We start from the raw sequence: 18804 nt of genomic DNA, 5'->3' as shown, positions 1-18804 counted from the left end.
CCCCAGCTCTGACTCCCTCCTCATTACACTGATTCTACCTTTGGTTTTTTTTTTCTATAGGAATCTTCTGGTTCCAGACGCTGGTCCAATTAGTTGTGGCAAGGCAAGGATGAGTGGGTGTTGCAGAGTAAGACAGCCTAGGCTGCTCCCTTAGCAGGAGCTTTGGGTGGAGTCACCCTGGAAAAGAGCTTTCAGATACACCATGATGGACATGTTCGGTGAAAACAACTATCACAATAGTTTTCTTTTTTTGTGCAATGAATCATCTTGAAATCTGAACAACCAAGATTGCTCTTATTCTGGAACTCCATTTAGATTAGGATGGGAATACCTGGATAAAAATCATTGTTTGGGTTTACGTTTACATTATCCCTGTCTTTTTTGTAGTTACTGGTATATACTCTGTGGCTTCTGGCAATTTAATCCATTACCTTCTATCATAAAAGTTAAAAGCCAAAAAGCTGAAATGACACTGAGTTTCTAACCTTTAAGAAAAAAAAAAAAAAAAGGCCCGGCGTGGTGGCTCACGCCTGTAATCCCAGCACTTTGGGAGGCCAAGACAGGTGGATCACAAGGTCAGGAGATCGAGACCATCCTGGCCAACATGGTGAAACCCCATCTCCACTAAAAATACAAAAATTAGCCAAGCCTGGTGGCGAACGCCTGTAGTCCCAGCTACTCGGGAGGCTGAGGCAGGAGAATGGCGTGAACCCGGGAGGCAGAGCTTGCAGTGAGCCGAGATTGCACCACTGCACTCCAGCCTGGGCGACAGAGTGAGACTCTGTCTCAAAAAAAAAAAAAAAGATAAAACCAACACAAAGAATGTTTAACATTTCTAGTATGTTTAAAACATCAGCCTTCTTTTTTTTTTTTTTTTTTTTTGAGACGGAGTCTTGCTCTGTCGCCCAGGCTGGAGTGCAGTGACCGGATCTCAGCTCACTGCCAGCTCCGCCTCCCGGGTTTACGCCATCCTCCTGCCTCAGCCTCCCGTGTAGCTGGGACTACAGGCGCCCGCCACCTCGCCCGGCTAGTTTTTCTTCATACTTTTAGTAGAGACGGGGTTTCACCGCATTAGCCAGGATGGTCTCAATCTCCTGACCTCGTGATCCGCCCGTCTCGGCCTCCCAAAGTGCTGGGATTACAGGCTTGAGCCACCGCGCCCGGCCAACATCAGCCTTCTTTTAATGAATAAACAATTATTTTAGCTCACTGTTAGATTAACAGAAAAATAAGAAGGTACAGAATTTCCGTTTACCCTCTCACCAACACCTCCTCCACCCGCTAGTTTCCTCTATTATTAACATATTGCATTAGTCTGTGTATTTCTTCATTTGTTACAATTGACAAATGAATACTAATACATTCTTATTAACTAAAGTCTATAGTTTACATTAAGGTTCACTACTTGTTTTACATTTTATGAGTTTTGACAAATATATAATGACATGTCTTCATCATTACAGCATCAGATAGAATAATTTCACAACTGTAAAAAATCCCATGTTCAATGTATTCATTTCTCCTTCCCTTCCCCTGAGCCCCTGGCAAGGACTGATTTTTTTTTTTTTTTTTTTTTTCTGAGATGGACTCTCACTCTGTTGCCCAGGCTGGAGTGCAGTGGCGCGATCTCGGCTAATGGCAAGCTTGGCCTCCTGGGTTCATGCCATTCTCCTGCCTCAGCCTCCCGAGTAGCGGGGACTACAGGTGCCAGTCACCATGCCCAGCTAACTTTTTGTATTTTTTAGTAGAGATGGGGGTTCACCGCGTTAGCCAGGATGGTCTTGATCTCCTGACCTCGTGATTCCCCCGCCTCGGCCTCCCAAAGTGCTGGGATTACAGGCATGAGCCACCGTGTCTGGCCTAACTACTGATTTTTTTACTGTCTCTATAGTTTTGTCTTTTCCAGAATGTCATATGATTGTAATCATAGAGTATATAGCCTTTTTTGATTGGCTTCTATCACTTAGCAACAAGTACTTAAGATTCCTCCATATTTTTTTGTGGTTTTATATGTTATTTCTTTAGAGTGCCAAATAATATTCCATCCTGTATGTATCACAGTTTATTCATTCACCTATTGAAGGACATCTTGGTTGCTTCCAATTTTTGGCAACTGTGAATAAAGCTACTGCAAACATTGGTGTGCAGGTTTTGGGGTAGACATGTTTTTAACACATTCGAGTAAATACCAGAGTGTGATTGCTGGATTGTATGGTAACAGTATGTTTAGTTTTGCAAGAAGCTGCCAAACTGTCTTCCAAAGTGACTATACCATTTTGCATTCCCACCAGCAATGAATGTAAGTTCCTGTTGCTCCACATCCTCATCAGCATTTAGTGTTGTCAGTGGTTTGGATTTTGGCCATTCTAATAGGTATATAATACTATCTCACTGTTTTTTTAAAAAATTGATATAGAATATTTGTAGATATTTATAGGGTACATGTGGTATTTTGATACATGCTACAATGTGTAATGGTCAACTCAGGGTATTTAGGATATCCATCACCTTGAACATTTATAATTTATTTGTGTTGGGAACATTTCAAATCTAGTAATTTTGAAATATACAATATATTGTTAACTATAGTCACCCTCCTGTGCTATCAAACCCTAGAATTTATTCCTTCTATTTAACTATATATTTGTACCAATTAACCAATCTCTCTTCAACGTGCCTCCCTCCCCTCAGACTCTGGTAACTATCACTCTGTTCTCTACCTTCAAGAGATGAACTTTTTAAACTCCCACATATGAATGAAAACATGTGATATTTGTCTTTCTGTGCCTGGCTTATTTCATTTAGCATAATGGTCTCCAGATTCCATTTATCTTACTGCAAATGACAGAATTTCATTCTTTTTTATGTCTGAGTAATATTCCATTGTGTATGTATACCACATTGTCTGTTATCCATTCATCCACTGATGAACACTTGGGTTAATTTCATATCTTGGCTATTTTCTGTTTTAATTTGCAAGTCCCTGACGACATATGATATTCAGCATGTTTTCACATGCTTATTTGCCATTTGTACATCCCCTTTGGTGGGCTATCTGTTCAGATTTTTTGCTCATTAAATTTTGTTGTTGTTCTTGTTGTTGTTGCCAAGCGTAGTGGCTCATGCCCGTAATCCCAGCATTTTGGGAGGCCGAGGCGGGTGGATCACTGAGGTCGGGAGTTCTAGACCAGCCTGTCCAAAATGTTGAAACTCTGTCCCTACTAAAAATACAAAAATTAGCCAGACCTGGTGGCAGAAGCCTGTAATTCCAGCTACTAGGGAGGCTGAGGCATGAGACTTGCTTGAACCCAGGAGGTGGAGGTTGCAGTGAGCCAAGAGTGTGCCACTGCACGCCAGCCTGGGAAACAGAGCAAGACTCTGTCTCAAAAAAAAACAAAAAACAAAAAAAATTTTTGTTTTTTATTTGCCTAACACTTGATATCAACATTTTTGTCAATTTTTAAATTGGATTGTGTGTTTTCTTATTGTTGAGTTTTAAGAATTATTTGTGGCCGGGCGCGGTGGCTCACGCCTGTAATCCCAGCACTTTGGGAGGCCAAGACGGGCAGATCACGAGGTCAGGAGATCGAGACCATCCTGGCTAACACGGTGAAACCCCCCCCTCTACTAAAAAAATACAAAAATTAGCTGGGTGCAGTGGCGGGCGCCTGAAGTCCCAGCTATACGGGAGGCTGAGGCAGGAGAATGGCTTGAACCTGGGAGGCGGAGCTTGCAGTGAGTGGAGATGGCGCCACTGCACTCCAGCCTAGGCAACAGAGTGAGACTCTGTCTCAAAAAAAAAAAAAAAAAAAAAAAGATGTGAGAGATTGTACAAAACTTTTCTTGATTACTAGAAAGATTAGTTTGAATGGCTTCTATGGTCTATTTCGACATTAGGTTTTTATGGTTCTATGGAAAAAGTGTGCTGTGAATTTTCACCATGTGAATTGAAGGGTTCCCTGGCCCATTATAAAATTAATATATGTTAATGGCAAGAAATTTAGAAAATGCAGTAAAGAAGAAAATATGCCTTAGAAAACAAAACAAAACAAAACAAAAACAGTGTGGCGGTGTGGCATTGACTGGGTGAAAGAATTTTGGACGAGTGAAAAATCCAAACGGGCCTGCCTATATTCCTCTCTTTCATTTAGTTGACGACTCAACAGGGCTGCACCTTCTCACTGTTTCAAAGCTTACATGGATGAAAAGACAGCAATGAAACTAATGAATAATCTGCCGGGAGTAGTGGCTCACGCCTGTAATCCCAGCACTTTGGGAGGCTGCGGTGGGTGGATCACCTGAGGTCAGGAGTTTGAAACCAGCCTGGCAAACATGGTGAAACCCTGTCTCTACTAACAATATAAAAATTAGCCGGGTGTGGTGGCGGGTGCCTGTAATCCCAGCTACTGGGGAGGCTGAGGCAGGAGAATCGCTTGAACCTGGGAGGCGCAGATTGCAATGAGCTGAGATATCCCCACTGCACTCTAGCCTGGGTGACAGTGCAAGACTCAAAAACAAACAAACAAATAAATAAACAAACAAAAAACCAAAAAACGAGCCCTGGCACGGTGGCTCACGCCTGTAATCCCAGCACTTTGGGAGGCCAAGTCGGGCAGATCACGAAGTCAGGAGTTCGAGACCAGCCCGGCAAACATAGTGAAACCCCTGATTCTAACAAAAATACAAAAAAATTAGGTCATGGTGGCGGGCACCTGTAATTCCAGCTATTTGGGAGGCTGAGGCCAGGAGAATCACTTGAACCTGGGAGGTGGAGGTTGCAGTGAACCGAGATCACGTCACTGCACTCCAGCCCAGGTGACAGTGCGAGACTCCATCTCAAATAAAAAGAAATGCCAGTATCAAAGAAGGCCAGGCTGAAGCCAGAAAGTGTCTGAGATGAGCTGGGGAGACAGGTGGGACAGATCTTGGAGAGCTTTGTTGATCTAGTTAAGGATTTTGGCTGTTGTTCTAAGTGTAATTGGAAGCTAATGAAGGGTTTTAAGCAGATGCACCATAGGATCTTACTTGCAATTAAGAGAGAGGAGGTCAAGGGAGGGAGAGAGCCTACACAGGAGACAGAGTCATACGGAAAGATGACCTGGGCTTTAAACAGATTAGAAGAGCTGTAAGAGTGGATTAATCAGGAGGCTATGCCATTAGTACAGGTGGTAGATAATGGTGGCTTTACCTGGGTGGTTGCAACATACAGATAAATGGAAATATATTTGGGAGACAGAATTGACAGGACTTGATTAACTGATATGGCAGTGTAGAGAAGGAAGTGCCTTGAATGGTCAGCTACAGCAATTCATGTGGGGGATGTTCAATGAGATGGGAACTCTACATGGAAGATTGGGGGAATATCACGGGCTCAGTTTCCTGAAATGCTGATCTGGAGTGCCAGAAAGCCCACATAAACGTTGAGGGCGTGGCTAGAGAAAGGAATTAGATATCAGAGAAGAGCTAGAGATTTTAATTTGGGAGTCTTTACCCAGGTCAAGGCACTTTTTAAAAAAAAATTTAACACCCAGGGAGGTCTAAACAAAGTGTTATATGTTTCACACCATTTTAATTCTTGTTTAATCTATATAGTATGACTCTATTTTCATAGTTTTCTCTTAAACATTTTGTTTTTCATGTATATCATTAACCACAACCTCTGCGTTGTGAACAAAAATCCCTAAGGCTGAAGTAGCTGAATACCACATATGTTTTGACAGTAAGGAATCTGAGGTGGTGATCTCAAATCCTTACTAAACAGGTTGCCTATGTGGTGCTTTGGGTAAAACGTACTTCATATTTGATCCAGGTAGCTATGAAAATAATCTAGCATTTTATGTGCTTGTGCACTTTGAAGAGCGCTTATCTAACTTTTCCTCAGACCACTGATTCGTTATAGTACAGAGCTCATCTGGGGAACCAGTAAGCTCTTAAAAATAAGCTTTTTAATCAAAAGGACATTGTTACTATTTTTCATTACAGCTGCCCTGGATAAAATTAGTATCCATATCGCGTCGTAATTCAAATGCCTTTGTCTTTCTTGTACCTAGTAAACGATTACAAAGGAAATGTCACTTCACCTAAGACTTAGTTGCCAAGGTTTTTTTTTTGTTTAAAAAAGAAACAGACATTTTTCTCAAAAGTTGTTCTAACCACGCAGCTTTGTGCTGTTTCAAGTCGCTCAAACTGTGCCAGGAAGAAGCCCTTAACTGCTTAAAAGGCCAGGGACTGAAACGGAGTATTGCACAACCCTTCACCACCGGGCGGTTTCGCTTCCAAATCTGGCCTTCGTGTCATCCCAAGGCGGGAGCCGCTCCTCGCTCCACTGGAGCCAGCCCCATTCCCCCTTCAAAAGCAGCCGGGGTTTCCTCGTCCAAGCCTGGGGCGCCCCTCCCATCGCCCAAGGTTCCCGTGAAAGCCGAGCCGCGCGGCTGCGAGGAGGCCCCATTGTCCAGCTGGGGAGACCGAGTCTCGAGGGGCGACTCTCGCACTCAAGTACCGCCGGTCCGGCAGACCAAAGGTCTGCGGGTCTCCGAGCCGCTCCCCTCCCCCGCGGCCCCATTGTCTGCCTCGCCCCGCCCCGGGGGACACGTGCGCCTGCAGCTTCCCGAGGAGAGTGCGGGGCGGTGGCAGCGGCGTGGACACCGCCTGGAACGGCTACGCGGCCGCGGAGCCGGGGGCGGGGGCCCGGCGCGCACAGACCGGTGGGTGCCCTCCGGGAAGCGGCAGTCGCACTCAGCGCCCACAGCACTCTGCACCGCCAGCCCCGGACCGGGCAGGGATGGGGCGGGCGGGAGCTCGGTGGGGGTGGCGTGCGCGTGGTGTCGCGGTGGGGGTGGGGCGGGGCGGAGTGGGGAGATGCCAGTCTCCTGACAAAGGAGAACGAGTGGGACACGCTGAGCCGGCCCACCCCGCCTGGAGGGGAGAGGGAGGGGGAGTGTCGGGAGGGGAAGGGGCGGGCCTTTCATTCAGTCTCGGCCCCTCCGCCGCCGCCGCCGCCGGAGCGGAAGGGCGGGGTCTTGTGCCTCCGCTACCCCCCACCTAAGGGGTGAGGAGCGGGGAAGGCGGTGCGGCGTGGGGGGCGGAGCCCACGGGCGCGCGTCCCGAGGCGTAGTCTGCGTCGTCACGTCAGCGCGGGAGAGAGAAAGAGAGGAGCCGACTCGGCAGGGACTGGGGGACGGGGCCGAGAGTGCGAGCAAGCAAGGGAGGGAGTGAGGGAGCGTGCGAGCCAGAAGGGGAAAGGCGGCCACTCGTGCCTGAGCGACCGCAGAGGGGAGTGGGAGCGGTGGGGGAAAGGAACGGGGGGCGGGAATAAGAAAGGCTGAGAGAAGGCGGACAGAGGCTAGTGGTGGTGGTAGTGGGAGAAGGAGGAGCTGGAGGAGGGCAGGGGCTGAGGGAGTGAGTGAGTGAAGCGGACGCGCGAGAGAGGGGAGGGAAGGGAAAGGAAGGGGGGGGGGTCACGCGGGGGCGCGCGCGCGCACCGGGAGCGCGCTCGGAGGCGAGTGGAACTGGATCGGGTTTGCTGCCAGCGGCGTGAGCTTCGGCCGCCATTTTACAACAGCTCCACTCGCGCCGGACACAGGGAGCAGCGAGCACGCGTTTCCCGCAACCCGATACCATCAGACAGGATTCCTCCGCCTTAGCCCAACGGGGAGGTAACGACCGCCAGAACCCGGGTCTGGGAGGGGAGCTCCATGACATTGTGGAGTGAGCTGGGGGAGGGTGGCGCGGGGAGAAACCGGCTTTTCTGGAAAATGGATTCCAAGGGGGAGAAGAGCACGTTGACTGGGGCTGCCTGGGAGTAGGCCGCAGCCCGCGCCGCCACTTCCTCCTCTCCATGTGCTGCTGCCGTTCGGGCTTTGTCTGCGGCGCTCTGGGAGGAGGCGCCTCCACGGTCCCGTGGCCCGCACGGACCGCGAGCGGCTTCAGAGTTGGTGCTGTCGTGGCGGTCGCCACGGCGCGGGAGTGGGCGGAGAGGAGTGGGTCTCGTCCCGCAGCCGTGCGGCGAGCTTGGGCGGTGCTCACAGTCCCGCGGGCGTTGGGCTGTTCGCGGAACGCCCTCACGCTGCTGGGTTGCCGGGCCGGCGCCGCAGTCACTGCACGGAGGGGTAAGGGGTGGGGACCTGCATCGCGCGCCACGGGTCACGTCTCGGCCGGGCGGGCGGCCGGGGGTCGCCGGCGCCCGGGGAGCGCCCGGGGCGGAGAGCCATGTGTCACGGCGGAGACGGCAGCGCTGGGGGGCGGGGAGAGCCTATGGCCTGGCGCCGCCACTGCCTCGGTGTTTAGGGGCGAGATTGTGCTGCTGCAGCTTTCTGGGGGCTCCGACCGCGGCTTCGGGTTGATGTTGGGAACCAGTGATGGTCGTCTTGGTTTGGGATTCGTTGGGTTTCCGTTGAAGGAAGTTGTAGGACATTGGAAGGCGCAGAGCACGTGTTTCTAATGGGCTCCTGGCGGCCGCAGTGGTGAGACTGCCGCTCTCGGTGCGGAGTCAGGGGCGGGCTTTGGGGTGCGGGGTTGAAGGGTGGAGAAATTGGGTGGTGGGAAGGTGGCTTGTATGAGCGCTTTGTTCTTCGCTGGCTGTTGTTACCGATCTATAAGCGGCAGGCGGGAAAAGCGCGCACTTTGGGGGTTTATCTTTGAGAGAGACGAGCCCAGTTTTGCTTTCTCCACACACACCTCATTTTCCGAACGGGCACAGCTGCATGTGACACGCTGGCTCGTACCCGTGCTGATTGGGCTGTATTTGTAATATGGTTTTTCCTAGGGAGTGTTAGCAGGTGAGTCAGGGGAGGTGCTAAGGAAGAATATAGTGAATCGGTCCTTCTGTGCCCTGTGCTCCAAATCTGGCTTGTCAGGCGATAGTGACTGTAAGGCTTTTTTTAAAGGGAGGCACAGGCTAGCAGGTGTAGTCAATGGTAGATAAAGTAAAGATGGGGCTCTCATATTGTCCTCTATTCTTTTTGAAGATCCTAGTTTAATTTTGCTTATTGCGTTTGAACAGATCTCTGGAAACATGGCTACAGAACATGTTAATGGAAATGGTACTGAAGAGCCCATGGATACTACTTCTGCAGTTATCCATTCAGAAAATTTTCAGACATTGCTTGATGCTGGTTTACCACAGAAAGTTGCTGAAAAACTAGATGAAATTTACGTTGCAGGTAAGAACTAACACTTGCAAAATTACATTATGAAATTTTTCTATTGGATTTCTGGCTTTGAGCTAAAATAGCAACTTTTTGTGGTTTCCAATAAGTGTGGGAACTGGAGTTTTGCTTGTTGTGATAGCTGGTTAATTTAAGTTTGAAGTAGAGGTTAAGATGTATAGAGGGAGGGAAGAAGAGAAGGTTAGGAGCTAAAGGCTGGCTTGCATGCTGGCCTGATGGATAAGTAAGTATATGATAGTGGCAACAGCTGCTAATGTTGGGAACAGGCCATGTGACTTTTTTGAGTATTTTTATAGTAGGATTCTTTTTAAATAACTTGGTAACTGTAGACTCGTTTTCTTGTCTTTTTGGTGCGGCTGTTAACTTTTTCTGGTGGTATTTGAAATGAGTAGAGGTTCAGTTGTCATGCTTGGTACTTTGTTGGTTGATTCTAGGATTCGTAAGCCTGTATACTGTAGGCATACTGTAGTGCTCAGAGCTATCAGACTTTGGAGATAAAAGATGTAAAGGAAGTTAGCTCATTATTGTAAGTGTGGTTGGCAGGGCCTCTTTAGTTCAGGATGCAGTTCTGAGTGGCTGAAGTGTGTTTTTTTTTTTTTTTCAGATATGGATAAGGGGAGTAGAAGAATTGTAAAGGCACACATATACCTGTATTGCCAACATAGTCTTCTCAAAAAAATCTTTTCTAAAAATATTAAAAGCTGATAACCTTTATTTTTTCCAGGGCTAGTTGCACATAGTGATTTAGATGAAAGAGCTATTGAAGCTTTAAAAGAATTCAATGAAGACGGTGCATTGGCAGTTCTTCAACAGTTTAAAGACAGTGATCTCTCTCATGTTCAGGTAATGTTAATGTCAGTGTGAAAAGAGTTAAAAAATTTGAGTAGTTTTGATACTGTCTGCTAAATTTTATTAGACTCAGATATGGTTATTGTTAAATATTAATGGAACATTTTTTTGCAGAACAAAAGTGCCTTTTTATGTGGAGTCATGAAGACTTATAGGCAGAGAGAAAAACAAGGGACCAAAGTAGCAGATTCTAGTAAAGGACCAGATGAGGCAAAAATTAAGGTATGTCTTTCTATACTCCCTTTAGTTTTAAAGTTCTTTTAACTTTCCTAATTTTGGTAAATATTCCTTGGGTGTGAAATGGATGTATGTTAGATGTTGAGATAATTCATCAATCTCTCCTAATTCCTGTTTTTTTCGTTTCTTTTAACTATTTGTTTCTAAAGCAGTTTGCTGTGAAGTGTATCATGTTATCCAGCTACTGATGTTTAAATCTTCTATTGGTAGTTCCGATAAAAGATTAAAATAAATACACCCATCATACCTCTAGATTATTTTTTGAAAAGCTGGAAAGCCAGCTTACTGACAGTTCAATACTGGTGGAGAATGTACACTTGGCAACTGTTTTTCTTAGGACTCTCAAACCCCAGTGAATTTAGAATGTTAACCCTGCTGCCCTCCTCTTCCATCAGTGTGGATTATTAGATTCTCAAAGTAGCTTTAACAGTAAGATTGTTTAGTGTGTATATGTAAATGAGAAACTGAGGCTAGGAGGGGAAGGCTCTTTTTTCTGGTTTAAGATTATACTGAGTGCCTTCAAATTCAGCTCAGTTTTGATCTTTATATTGGTGAGTTTTCTTATTTATAGACAATGTGGTGATCATATTACTTTTTAACCTGGTGTGCTTTGTAGTGTGCCAGCGCTGTTGAGCCAAGCGTATGGTTTTAAAAAATCAGTTAAGGGTATAGGCCTTGAGCATTGTTGTATTGGTGTGGACACAGGGAAAGCCTAGAATATGGAAAAGGTTGGTATATGGATTTAGCTGTGTAAAGACAGCCATGAATTTGAGGCTTTCACAGATCTAGCTGTGAGTGAATTGAGTTTTATCTGTAAATCTAGTTTTTCCATAAAAGTGGCGTATAGTTGTCTCTATTGTAATTCAGTTGTAATTAAGTCTGCATTTGTGAGCTAGATAGAACTTACTAAAATTTTTTAACTTTTAGTTTGTGACTTTCAGTTTTTTTTGGAAGGGGATGGCTTAATTTTTTTTTTTTTGTGGGGAGACAGTCTCACTCTGTCGCCCAGGCTGGAGTGCAGTGGTGTGATCTTGGCTCACTGCAACTTCCACCTCGCGGGTTCAATCAATTCTCCTGCCTCAGCTTCCTGAGTAGCTGGGAATACAGGCAGGCACCACCAGACCCAGCTAATTTTTGTATTTTTAGCAGAGATGAAGTTTCACCATGTTGGCCAGGATGGTCTCGATCTCTTGACCTCATGACCCACCCGCCTCAGTCTCACAAAGTCCTGAGATTACCAGGTGTGAGCCACCACACCCGTCCGCTTAAATTTTTAATGAGACCTTAGTTGTGGTAAGATGGCATAGAGACATTTTTAGAGGAAGTTTGACAGAGGGAATAAGTTTTTCCTTTTTGTTTTTATGGATTGACAAAAAGTGTTATTTGGGTCATAACGATTAAGGTTAAAAAACTCTTTTATAGCACAGGGATTACATGTGAGAAAATGGAAAGATGAGCTATTACTGATTTAGTTTATGTTATAGTCATAGATGTGAGCAAGTTTATAAATGTTTTTATGAATTACAGTATTTTTCATAAACATTTAGTGTCCTTTGAGTTAGAAGTTTTAAAAGTCTGTCCAGTAATTTTCAGAGACTTAGGTGACCCTAAATAATAGCATTTTGATACATCTTGTCAGATGGCTAGGGTTAGTCTGTTTTTTTTCCAGAATGTACTAGCTAATGGAATTGGTTTTGTTTGGGAAACCACTTTGTGCTTCGTGGTTGAGACAGTGGAGAAGGGGAATAATTTGACTTTTTTCCTTCAGATAATGGAGGACTATGCTTCTTTTTTTTTTGTTTTTTGTTTTCTGTTTTTTGTGATGGAGTCTCGCTCTGTCACCCAGGCTGGAGTGCAGTGGCGCTATCTTGGCTCACTGCACTCTGCCCCTCCAGTTTTAAGCAGTTCTCTGCCTCAGCCTCCGGAGTAGCTGGGATTACAGGTGCGTGCCACCACGCTGGGCTAATTATTTGTATTTTTAGTGGAGACGGGGTTTCACCATCTTGGCCAGGCTGGTTTTGAACTCCTGACCTTGTGATCCACCCACCTCGGCCTCCCAAAGTGTTGGAATTACAGGTGTGAGCCACCACACCCGGCCTATACTTCTTTCAATACTTTGCCTAGAATAAGGAATAAATTGTGTAATTTTAACAGTACATTTTGGGAATTAAAATGTAGAGGTTATGTAACGTTGCAGTCTCATAAAGTTTTAAAAGTCATTTTGGCTGTTACTTTTTCTGAATGACCCATGCTGTCCCATGAAATATGGCACATAAATGTCAAATAATAGGAGATTTTTTCCCCTGTAGCTCACAAGTTTCTAGACTTGGTTTGGGAAGTGTAATTTCTTCTGAGGTTGGCACAATGCCCAGAATGGCAGTATGTACCTAGGAGTGGGGTTATAGGGAATTTATTGGGTAAGAGATCCAGACTTGAAAGATACTCAACCAAATTAGGTACAATCATTTTTTAAGGTGGTGTTAATAGAGTAATACATCTTGTCTTGAAAGTTGCTGATGGATTGATCTTTTTGTTGTCCATTAAGCACACTATTCAATTAAGTAGAGACTAGAAAGTAATTTGAACAAGACCCTGGAATTTTGGTAATAATTTAGAAGTATAACAAGTACACATTAAGGGGAAATTTTGAAACAGACATCACCAACTTGTTTATGAGGGAACATGCCAAGATAATTGGAAGATTTGAGCAAGGTGGATGTTAACTGCTAAACGTATGGGTGTGGTCTAGTGAATTAAATGTATTAATGACGTTTGAACTTTTCAAGGCACTCTTGGAAAGAACAGGCTACACACTTGATGTGACCACTGGACAGAGGAAGTATGGGGGACCACCTCCAGATTCCGTTTATTCAGGTCAGCAGCCTTCTGTTGGCACTGAGGTAAAGCAACTAAAAACTTGTACCTTTTGTAGTGAAAGCACAGGTATCTGGTTTCCTAAAGCAATTCTCCATGGTTTTTACTTAATATTTAATTTACAGATATTTGTGGGAAAGATCCCAAGAGATCTATTTGAGGATGAACTTGTTCCATTATTTGAGAAAGCTGGACCTATATGGGATCTTCGTCTAATGATGGATCCACTCACTGGTCTCAATAGAGGTTATGCGTTTGTCACTTTTTGTACAAAAGAAGCAGCTCAGGAGGCTGTTAAACTGGTAAGTTGTCCTTTTTTTCCCTTCAGTTTTCACATTCACTGTCTTTAATATCAAGTGTTTTTCTTATTGTGCCTAAGAATTACCAAACATTTTTTGAAGTACTGATTTAGGCAGGTGTTTTTTTTTTTGTTTTTGTTTTTTTCCATATCACTGTGCAAGCGTTGTAGTGATATTCTTTGCATGTATGGTTGATAGGATTCCGCATCTAAAAGGCAGCATGGTAGAATTCCTAGCAGTTGGTTCTTAGAAACATCTGGCTTAGTGATGTTTTTTGTCTGTTTGTTTAAATTTATAGGGATGTGAAAAGATTTAAGAAAAGTAACTGTGGTAAGGGCTCTCATACTTCCTGGCAGTACCTGAGCCATCCCTTTTTCTAAAATCACAAAAGACATTGTGATACATTTCTAGTTGATGAAACAAAAGATTTTATGGTGAGTGGCAATATTTGATTTAAAAATACCAGATGTTAGGTAAGGACCTGGTAATTTTTCCAACTTTTTAAAAAAGGAAATTTTCTCTTCTCTTCTCTTCTCTTCTCTTCTGACCGAGTTTCTCTCTTTTTGCCCAGACTGAAGTGGCGTGATTTCGGCTCACTGCAGCCTCCACCCCTTAGGTTCAAGTGATTTTCATGCCTCAGGCTCCCGAGTAGCTGGGATTATGGGCACCTGCCGCCACATCCAGCTAATTTTTGTGTTTTTAGTACAGATGGGGTTTCGCCATGTTGGCCAGGCTGGTCTCGAACTCCTGACCTCAGGTGATCCACTTGCCTCGGCCTCCCAAAGTGCTGGGATTATAGGCACGAGCCACCACACCCGGCCAGAAAGAGATTTTAATATTTTAAATTACAGTTTATATAACTCCTTTAAACTAATTTTATTAAGTTCTGTGACTGAAGTGTTTCCGCATTTTATAGTTGAAGAGTTGGGGGCTAATTTAAACCCATAGAACGTATCAAGCAATACAACTGGGGAGAACTTTTGTACAAGATAGCTTACTGTGCCACGTTTGTTAAATTTGCTTTATCTGGCTTATATATCCTGTGGGTAATTCCAGACAAACTTAAAATCTTCAGACTGATTTTTTTTTTCCCCTCCCTCCTGAGTTTTCCAACCCTTCCCTTACCATGAGGTCTCTCACTTTAAGCAAGCCTTAAAGAGAAAACTAAAACTTGTAAGTCTTCCTTTTCTTTTTTTTTGGGAGATAAAATCTCACTCTGTCACCTAGGCAGGAGTGCAGTGGTGTGATCTTGGCTCACTGCAATCTCCGCCTCCCAGGTTCAAGCGATTCTCGTACCTCAGCCTCTCCGGTAGCTGGGATTACAGGCATGCACCACCACACCTGGCTAAATTTTGTATTTTTGGTAGAGACGGGGTTTCATCATGTTGGCCAGGCTGGTCGTGAACTCCTGACCTCAGATGATCTGCGTGCCTCAGTCCTGCAAAGTGCTGGAATTGCAGACCTGTGCCCCTGCACCCGGCCAAGTCTTCCTTTTCTATATTGCGTGAATACCTCCAACTGGTTTGCATAATTGGGTATGATGGAAGTTTAACAGTAAAAAAGTATGCCACTTGAAAGAATATAAGTCTTTACAAAGAGAATTTGAGAATTTAGATATTTCTTTTCAAATCATATCAGATTTTTCCCTTAAAAGAGTGCTTTCTATTTTAGAGGGAATTCAGATTTACTGGTAACCTTTGAGTTGTCAAAATTTTAGTTTCAGCAGTTGAATTTGAGGGGCATTTCGAGCTCTAGAAAGAGGTACCTTAGAAATCCTTTAGTTTTTATTGTTTGTTTTTTGAGACAAAGTCTCCGTCACCCAGGCTGGAGTGTGGTAGGCACGGTCTTGGCTCACTGCAACATCTGCCTCCTGGGCTCAAGCGATTCTCCTGCCGCAGCTGCAGCCACCCAAGTAGCTGGGAAAACAGGCGTGTACCACCACGCCAGGCTAATTTTTGTATATCTAGTAAAGACAGGGTTATGTTGGCCAGGCCGGTCTCAAACTCCTGACCTCAAGTGATCTGCCCGCCTTGACCTCCCAAAGTGCTGGGATGGCAGACGTGAGCCACTGTGGCTGGCAGGTTGGTCTTGAACTCTTGGCCTCAAGCTGTCCTCCTACCTCAGCTTCCCAAAGTACAAGGATTACTGGCATGAGCCACCTTGCCTGGCCCAAAATCCTTTAATCTCGTATAAAAGAATAGAATGTTTTTGCCAAGTAGCAATAAAGTAGCAGTAAGTGAAAATACAGAATGATCTAGTAAGCAGTGAGGTATCTGAACTACAGAAAGCTAATACAGTGGGCCCTCTGTACCATGGGTCCTGCCTTCACTGTTTCAGTTAGCTGAGGATTGAAGATACTCCCAAAAAACCCAATAAAAAAATAGCAATACACCAGTGTGTGAGAGAATGTTCGTAGTTTATATGCAAACACTACGCTATTTAAGAGAGTTCAGGATTCATGGATTTTGATATGGGTTCCTGGAACCAGTCCCTTATATGTACTGAGGGACCACTGCAGAATTTAGCTAGTGGTGTCAGATCCATTTTTTAACATTTTGAAAAAGAATCATTAAACTGACATTGTAGGTTACTTAATTCTTGCCATCAAAATATACCAGTTATGGTAGGTGACCACTGTAACTTATTGATAGATGTTTTCCAGAAACCTTACAGGAAGGATACATCATTAGAGGAAGATGGTTTATAACCCATTAGTAACACAGTGATTTTGAGTGCCAGTAGACACTTGGAAATGTTTCCATTTGTACAGTTGCCTTGTTTAATAAATAAATTCCAAAATTGCATTGCTGTAGGCTGCTTAGAATATAGTCTTATTAATATAGTTTGTAAATATAATGGAGAAACTTCTGTAGATAATCAGGCATTCTTTTCGATTGACCTAGGAATTAACTCTTGTCCTAAAACTTTGTACGTTTCTTTCTGTTTCTCTGTCCTGATCCGAGTCCTTTTCTGGGGGCATAATTGTTTGGTACTACCTGATTAATAGGAGACTTTGCATTTTGTTGCCTTTTAAAAGATACTTTTGGCAGGGTGTGGTTGCTCACATCTATAGTCCCAGCACTTTGGGAGGCTGAGGTGGAAGGATTGATTGAAACCAACCTGGGAAACATAGACCCCCATCTGTACCAAAAAGGTAACAGATTAGCCAGGCATGGTGGCGTGCACCTGTGGTCCCAGGAGGTCAAGGCTGCAATGACCTGTGATCATGCTACCGCACTCCAGCCTGGGCAACAGCGACCCTGTCTCAAAAAAACCAAAAAGGGGAAAAAAATATTTCCAATGGTAGGTATTGGTATACAGCCACTAGGATATATTGGTCATATCATCATTTGCTTTTTTTTGACTTTTCAGTACATTTTTTTGAAACGGAGTCTCCCTCTGTTGCCCAGGCTGGAGTGCAGTGGTGTGATCTTGATTCACTGCAACCTCTGCCTCCTGGGTTCAAGTGATTCTCCTGCCTCAGCCCCCTGAGTAGCTGGGATTACAGGTGCGCGCCACCATGCCTGGCTAATTTTTGTATCTTAAGTAGAGATGGGGTTTCACCATGTTGGCCGGGCTGGTCTCAAACTCCTGACCTCAGCCTCGGCCTCCCAAAGTGCTGGGAGTACAGGTGTGAGCCACCACACCCAGCCTACTTTTAAGTAAATGGTTTATTTATTTATTTATTTGAGACAGAGTCTCACTCTGTTGCCCAGGCTGGAGTGCAATGGCACGATCTTGGCTCACTGCAAGCTCCGTCTCCCAGGTTCACACCATTCTCATGCCTCAGCCTCCTGAGTAGCTGGGAGTACAGGCACCCACCACCATGCCCAGCTAATTTGTTTTGCATTTTTTTTTTTTAGTAGAGATGGGACTTCACCCTGTAATCCAGGATGGTCTCGATCTCCTGACCTTGTGATCCACCCGCCTCGACCTCCCAAAGTGCTGGGATTACAGGTGTGAGCCATTGCGCCCAGCCTTAAGTAAATTGTTTTAATTATTATTTTTGGAGACTGGGTGTCACTGTGTTGCCCTTGCTGGGGTGCATTATGATGATCAAAGCTCACTAACCTTGAACTCCTGGGCTTACGTGATCTTCCTGCCTCAGCTTCCTGAGCAGCTAGGACAATGAGGGCACCACCATGCTAGGTTAAATTTTAAACTTGTAGAGGTGTTGTCTCACTGTGTTGTCCAGGCTAATCTTGAACTCTTGGCCTCAAGCAGTCTTCCTGCCTTGGCTTCCCAAATTACTGGGATTATAGGCGTGAGCCACTGTGCCTGGCCATTGTCTCCTTTTTTTAAAAGGATGCTTTACTGTGGATAGGATCTGGTGGATTTGCTTTAGCACAACAAAAAACTAGATTTTAGAGAAAGTGAAGTAATTGAAACATTGTAGAGAAAATATAAATCCCAAGTTGTTTTGGATACACTTTGTATTCATTTGTGGATGTGAATACCCCTTTCCTAAGTATATTCTTCAAGGGCACATACTTTGGAAACTCTCTCTACTGTGTTACGTTTTGAGAGATTCTATTTGTTACAATTCTGTCCAAAGTGAATTTTTAATTGAAGTGCCATTCTAGTTATATATAACTAAATACTGGGAAAGTGCCTCGTGCCTCCTTTGCATTATTTATAGATCAGACAAGATTGAAGCACCTCTGTCTGGAGGAATATCTTAGGTTGAGATAGTTTTAGGTATTTGGCATTTTTTTTAATAGTGATACAGCAATGATTAGTTTCTCTAGGTTAAATAGTATTGTAGACTTTATATTTGTATGTGGACTTACAAAAATGGGTTAATTGATGTTAACAGTTGAAGAAGCATGAAGTTAATTAAAAGCAACTGAGAGTTTCTTAAATGACCCTGATTCTAGCCAACATCTACCTTTATTTTGAGGAATGAAAAAAAATCCATTTGCAAATGATGATAATCTAGCTAGGGAAGCAAGATCTAAACTTGTGAAAAGGTGATTAATAGCTACTACTTGAGTGCTTGTTAAGGGTCAGGAGCTTTGCTAGATGCTGTATTATTACCTTTAAATTGTGCCTCAACAACCTTTTCTGCCAGGTTGTGGAAATAGACTTGCCTGAACATCCCAGCCCTAGTTTGATGCCGCATTTCTTTAACTGAGGTCCCTATTGTTAGACATAACAATTTAAGGCAACTCTACAAGTTATGTCACCAGGTAGCCTGATAACTTTAAATTATGCAGTGGTTTAGGTAGTGTTAAAGAGTTAAGGAAGTAGGTTCCATCTGTTGCCAAAATATTTTGGCATCTGGCACTTTCTATCATCTTCACTGCTACTACCCTAAGTCTAAGGCACCATTTGTACCACTCAGACTACTGAAGAAACCTAGCTAGTCTCACTGCCTT

The 18804-nt window shown here is 44.4% G+C and overlaps 1 protein-coding gene across 9 annotated transcripts in view; it reads left to right on the top strand.

Moving 5' to 3' along the window:
- Positions 1–6558: 6558 nt before the first annotated feature.
- SYNCRIP (synaptotagmin binding cytoplasmic RNA interacting protein) overlaps positions 6559–18804 on the top strand; it is a 35845-nt gene continuing 23599 nt past the window's right edge. For 4 of the 9 annotated variants that reach the window (XM_033234535.1, XM_033234534.1, XM_033234530.1 and 1 more), the window contains exons 1-6: positions 7479–7655; positions 9002–9161; positions 9892–10010; positions 10131–10238; positions 13040–13153; positions 13253–13429. In XM_033234535.1, coding sequence (XP_033090426.1) covers positions 9014–9161; positions 9892–10010; positions 10131–10238; positions 13040–13153; positions 13253–13429 — 666 coding nt within the window. In that variant the 5' untranslated portion in view covers positions 7479–7655; positions 9002–9013. Of the gene's footprint in view, positions 6705–7146; positions 7656–9001; positions 9162–9891; positions 10011–10130; positions 10239–13039; positions 13154–13252; positions 13430–18804 lie in introns of those variants that run through there. The other 5 variants (XM_033234537.1, XM_033234536.1, XM_033234531.1 and 2 more) reach the window with 4 other exon arrangements.

Source organism: Trachypithecus francoisi, unplaced genomic scaffold (genome assembly GCF_009764315.1).
Source record: "Trachypithecus francoisi isolate TF-2019V2 unplaced genomic scaffold, Tfra_2.0 Lachesis_group15, whole genome shotgun sequence".
Classification (NCBI taxonomy): Eukaryota; Metazoa; Chordata; class Mammalia; order Primates; family Cercopithecidae; genus Trachypithecus; species Trachypithecus francoisi.
This window is presented reverse-complemented; position numbering and strand designations above follow the sequence as displayed.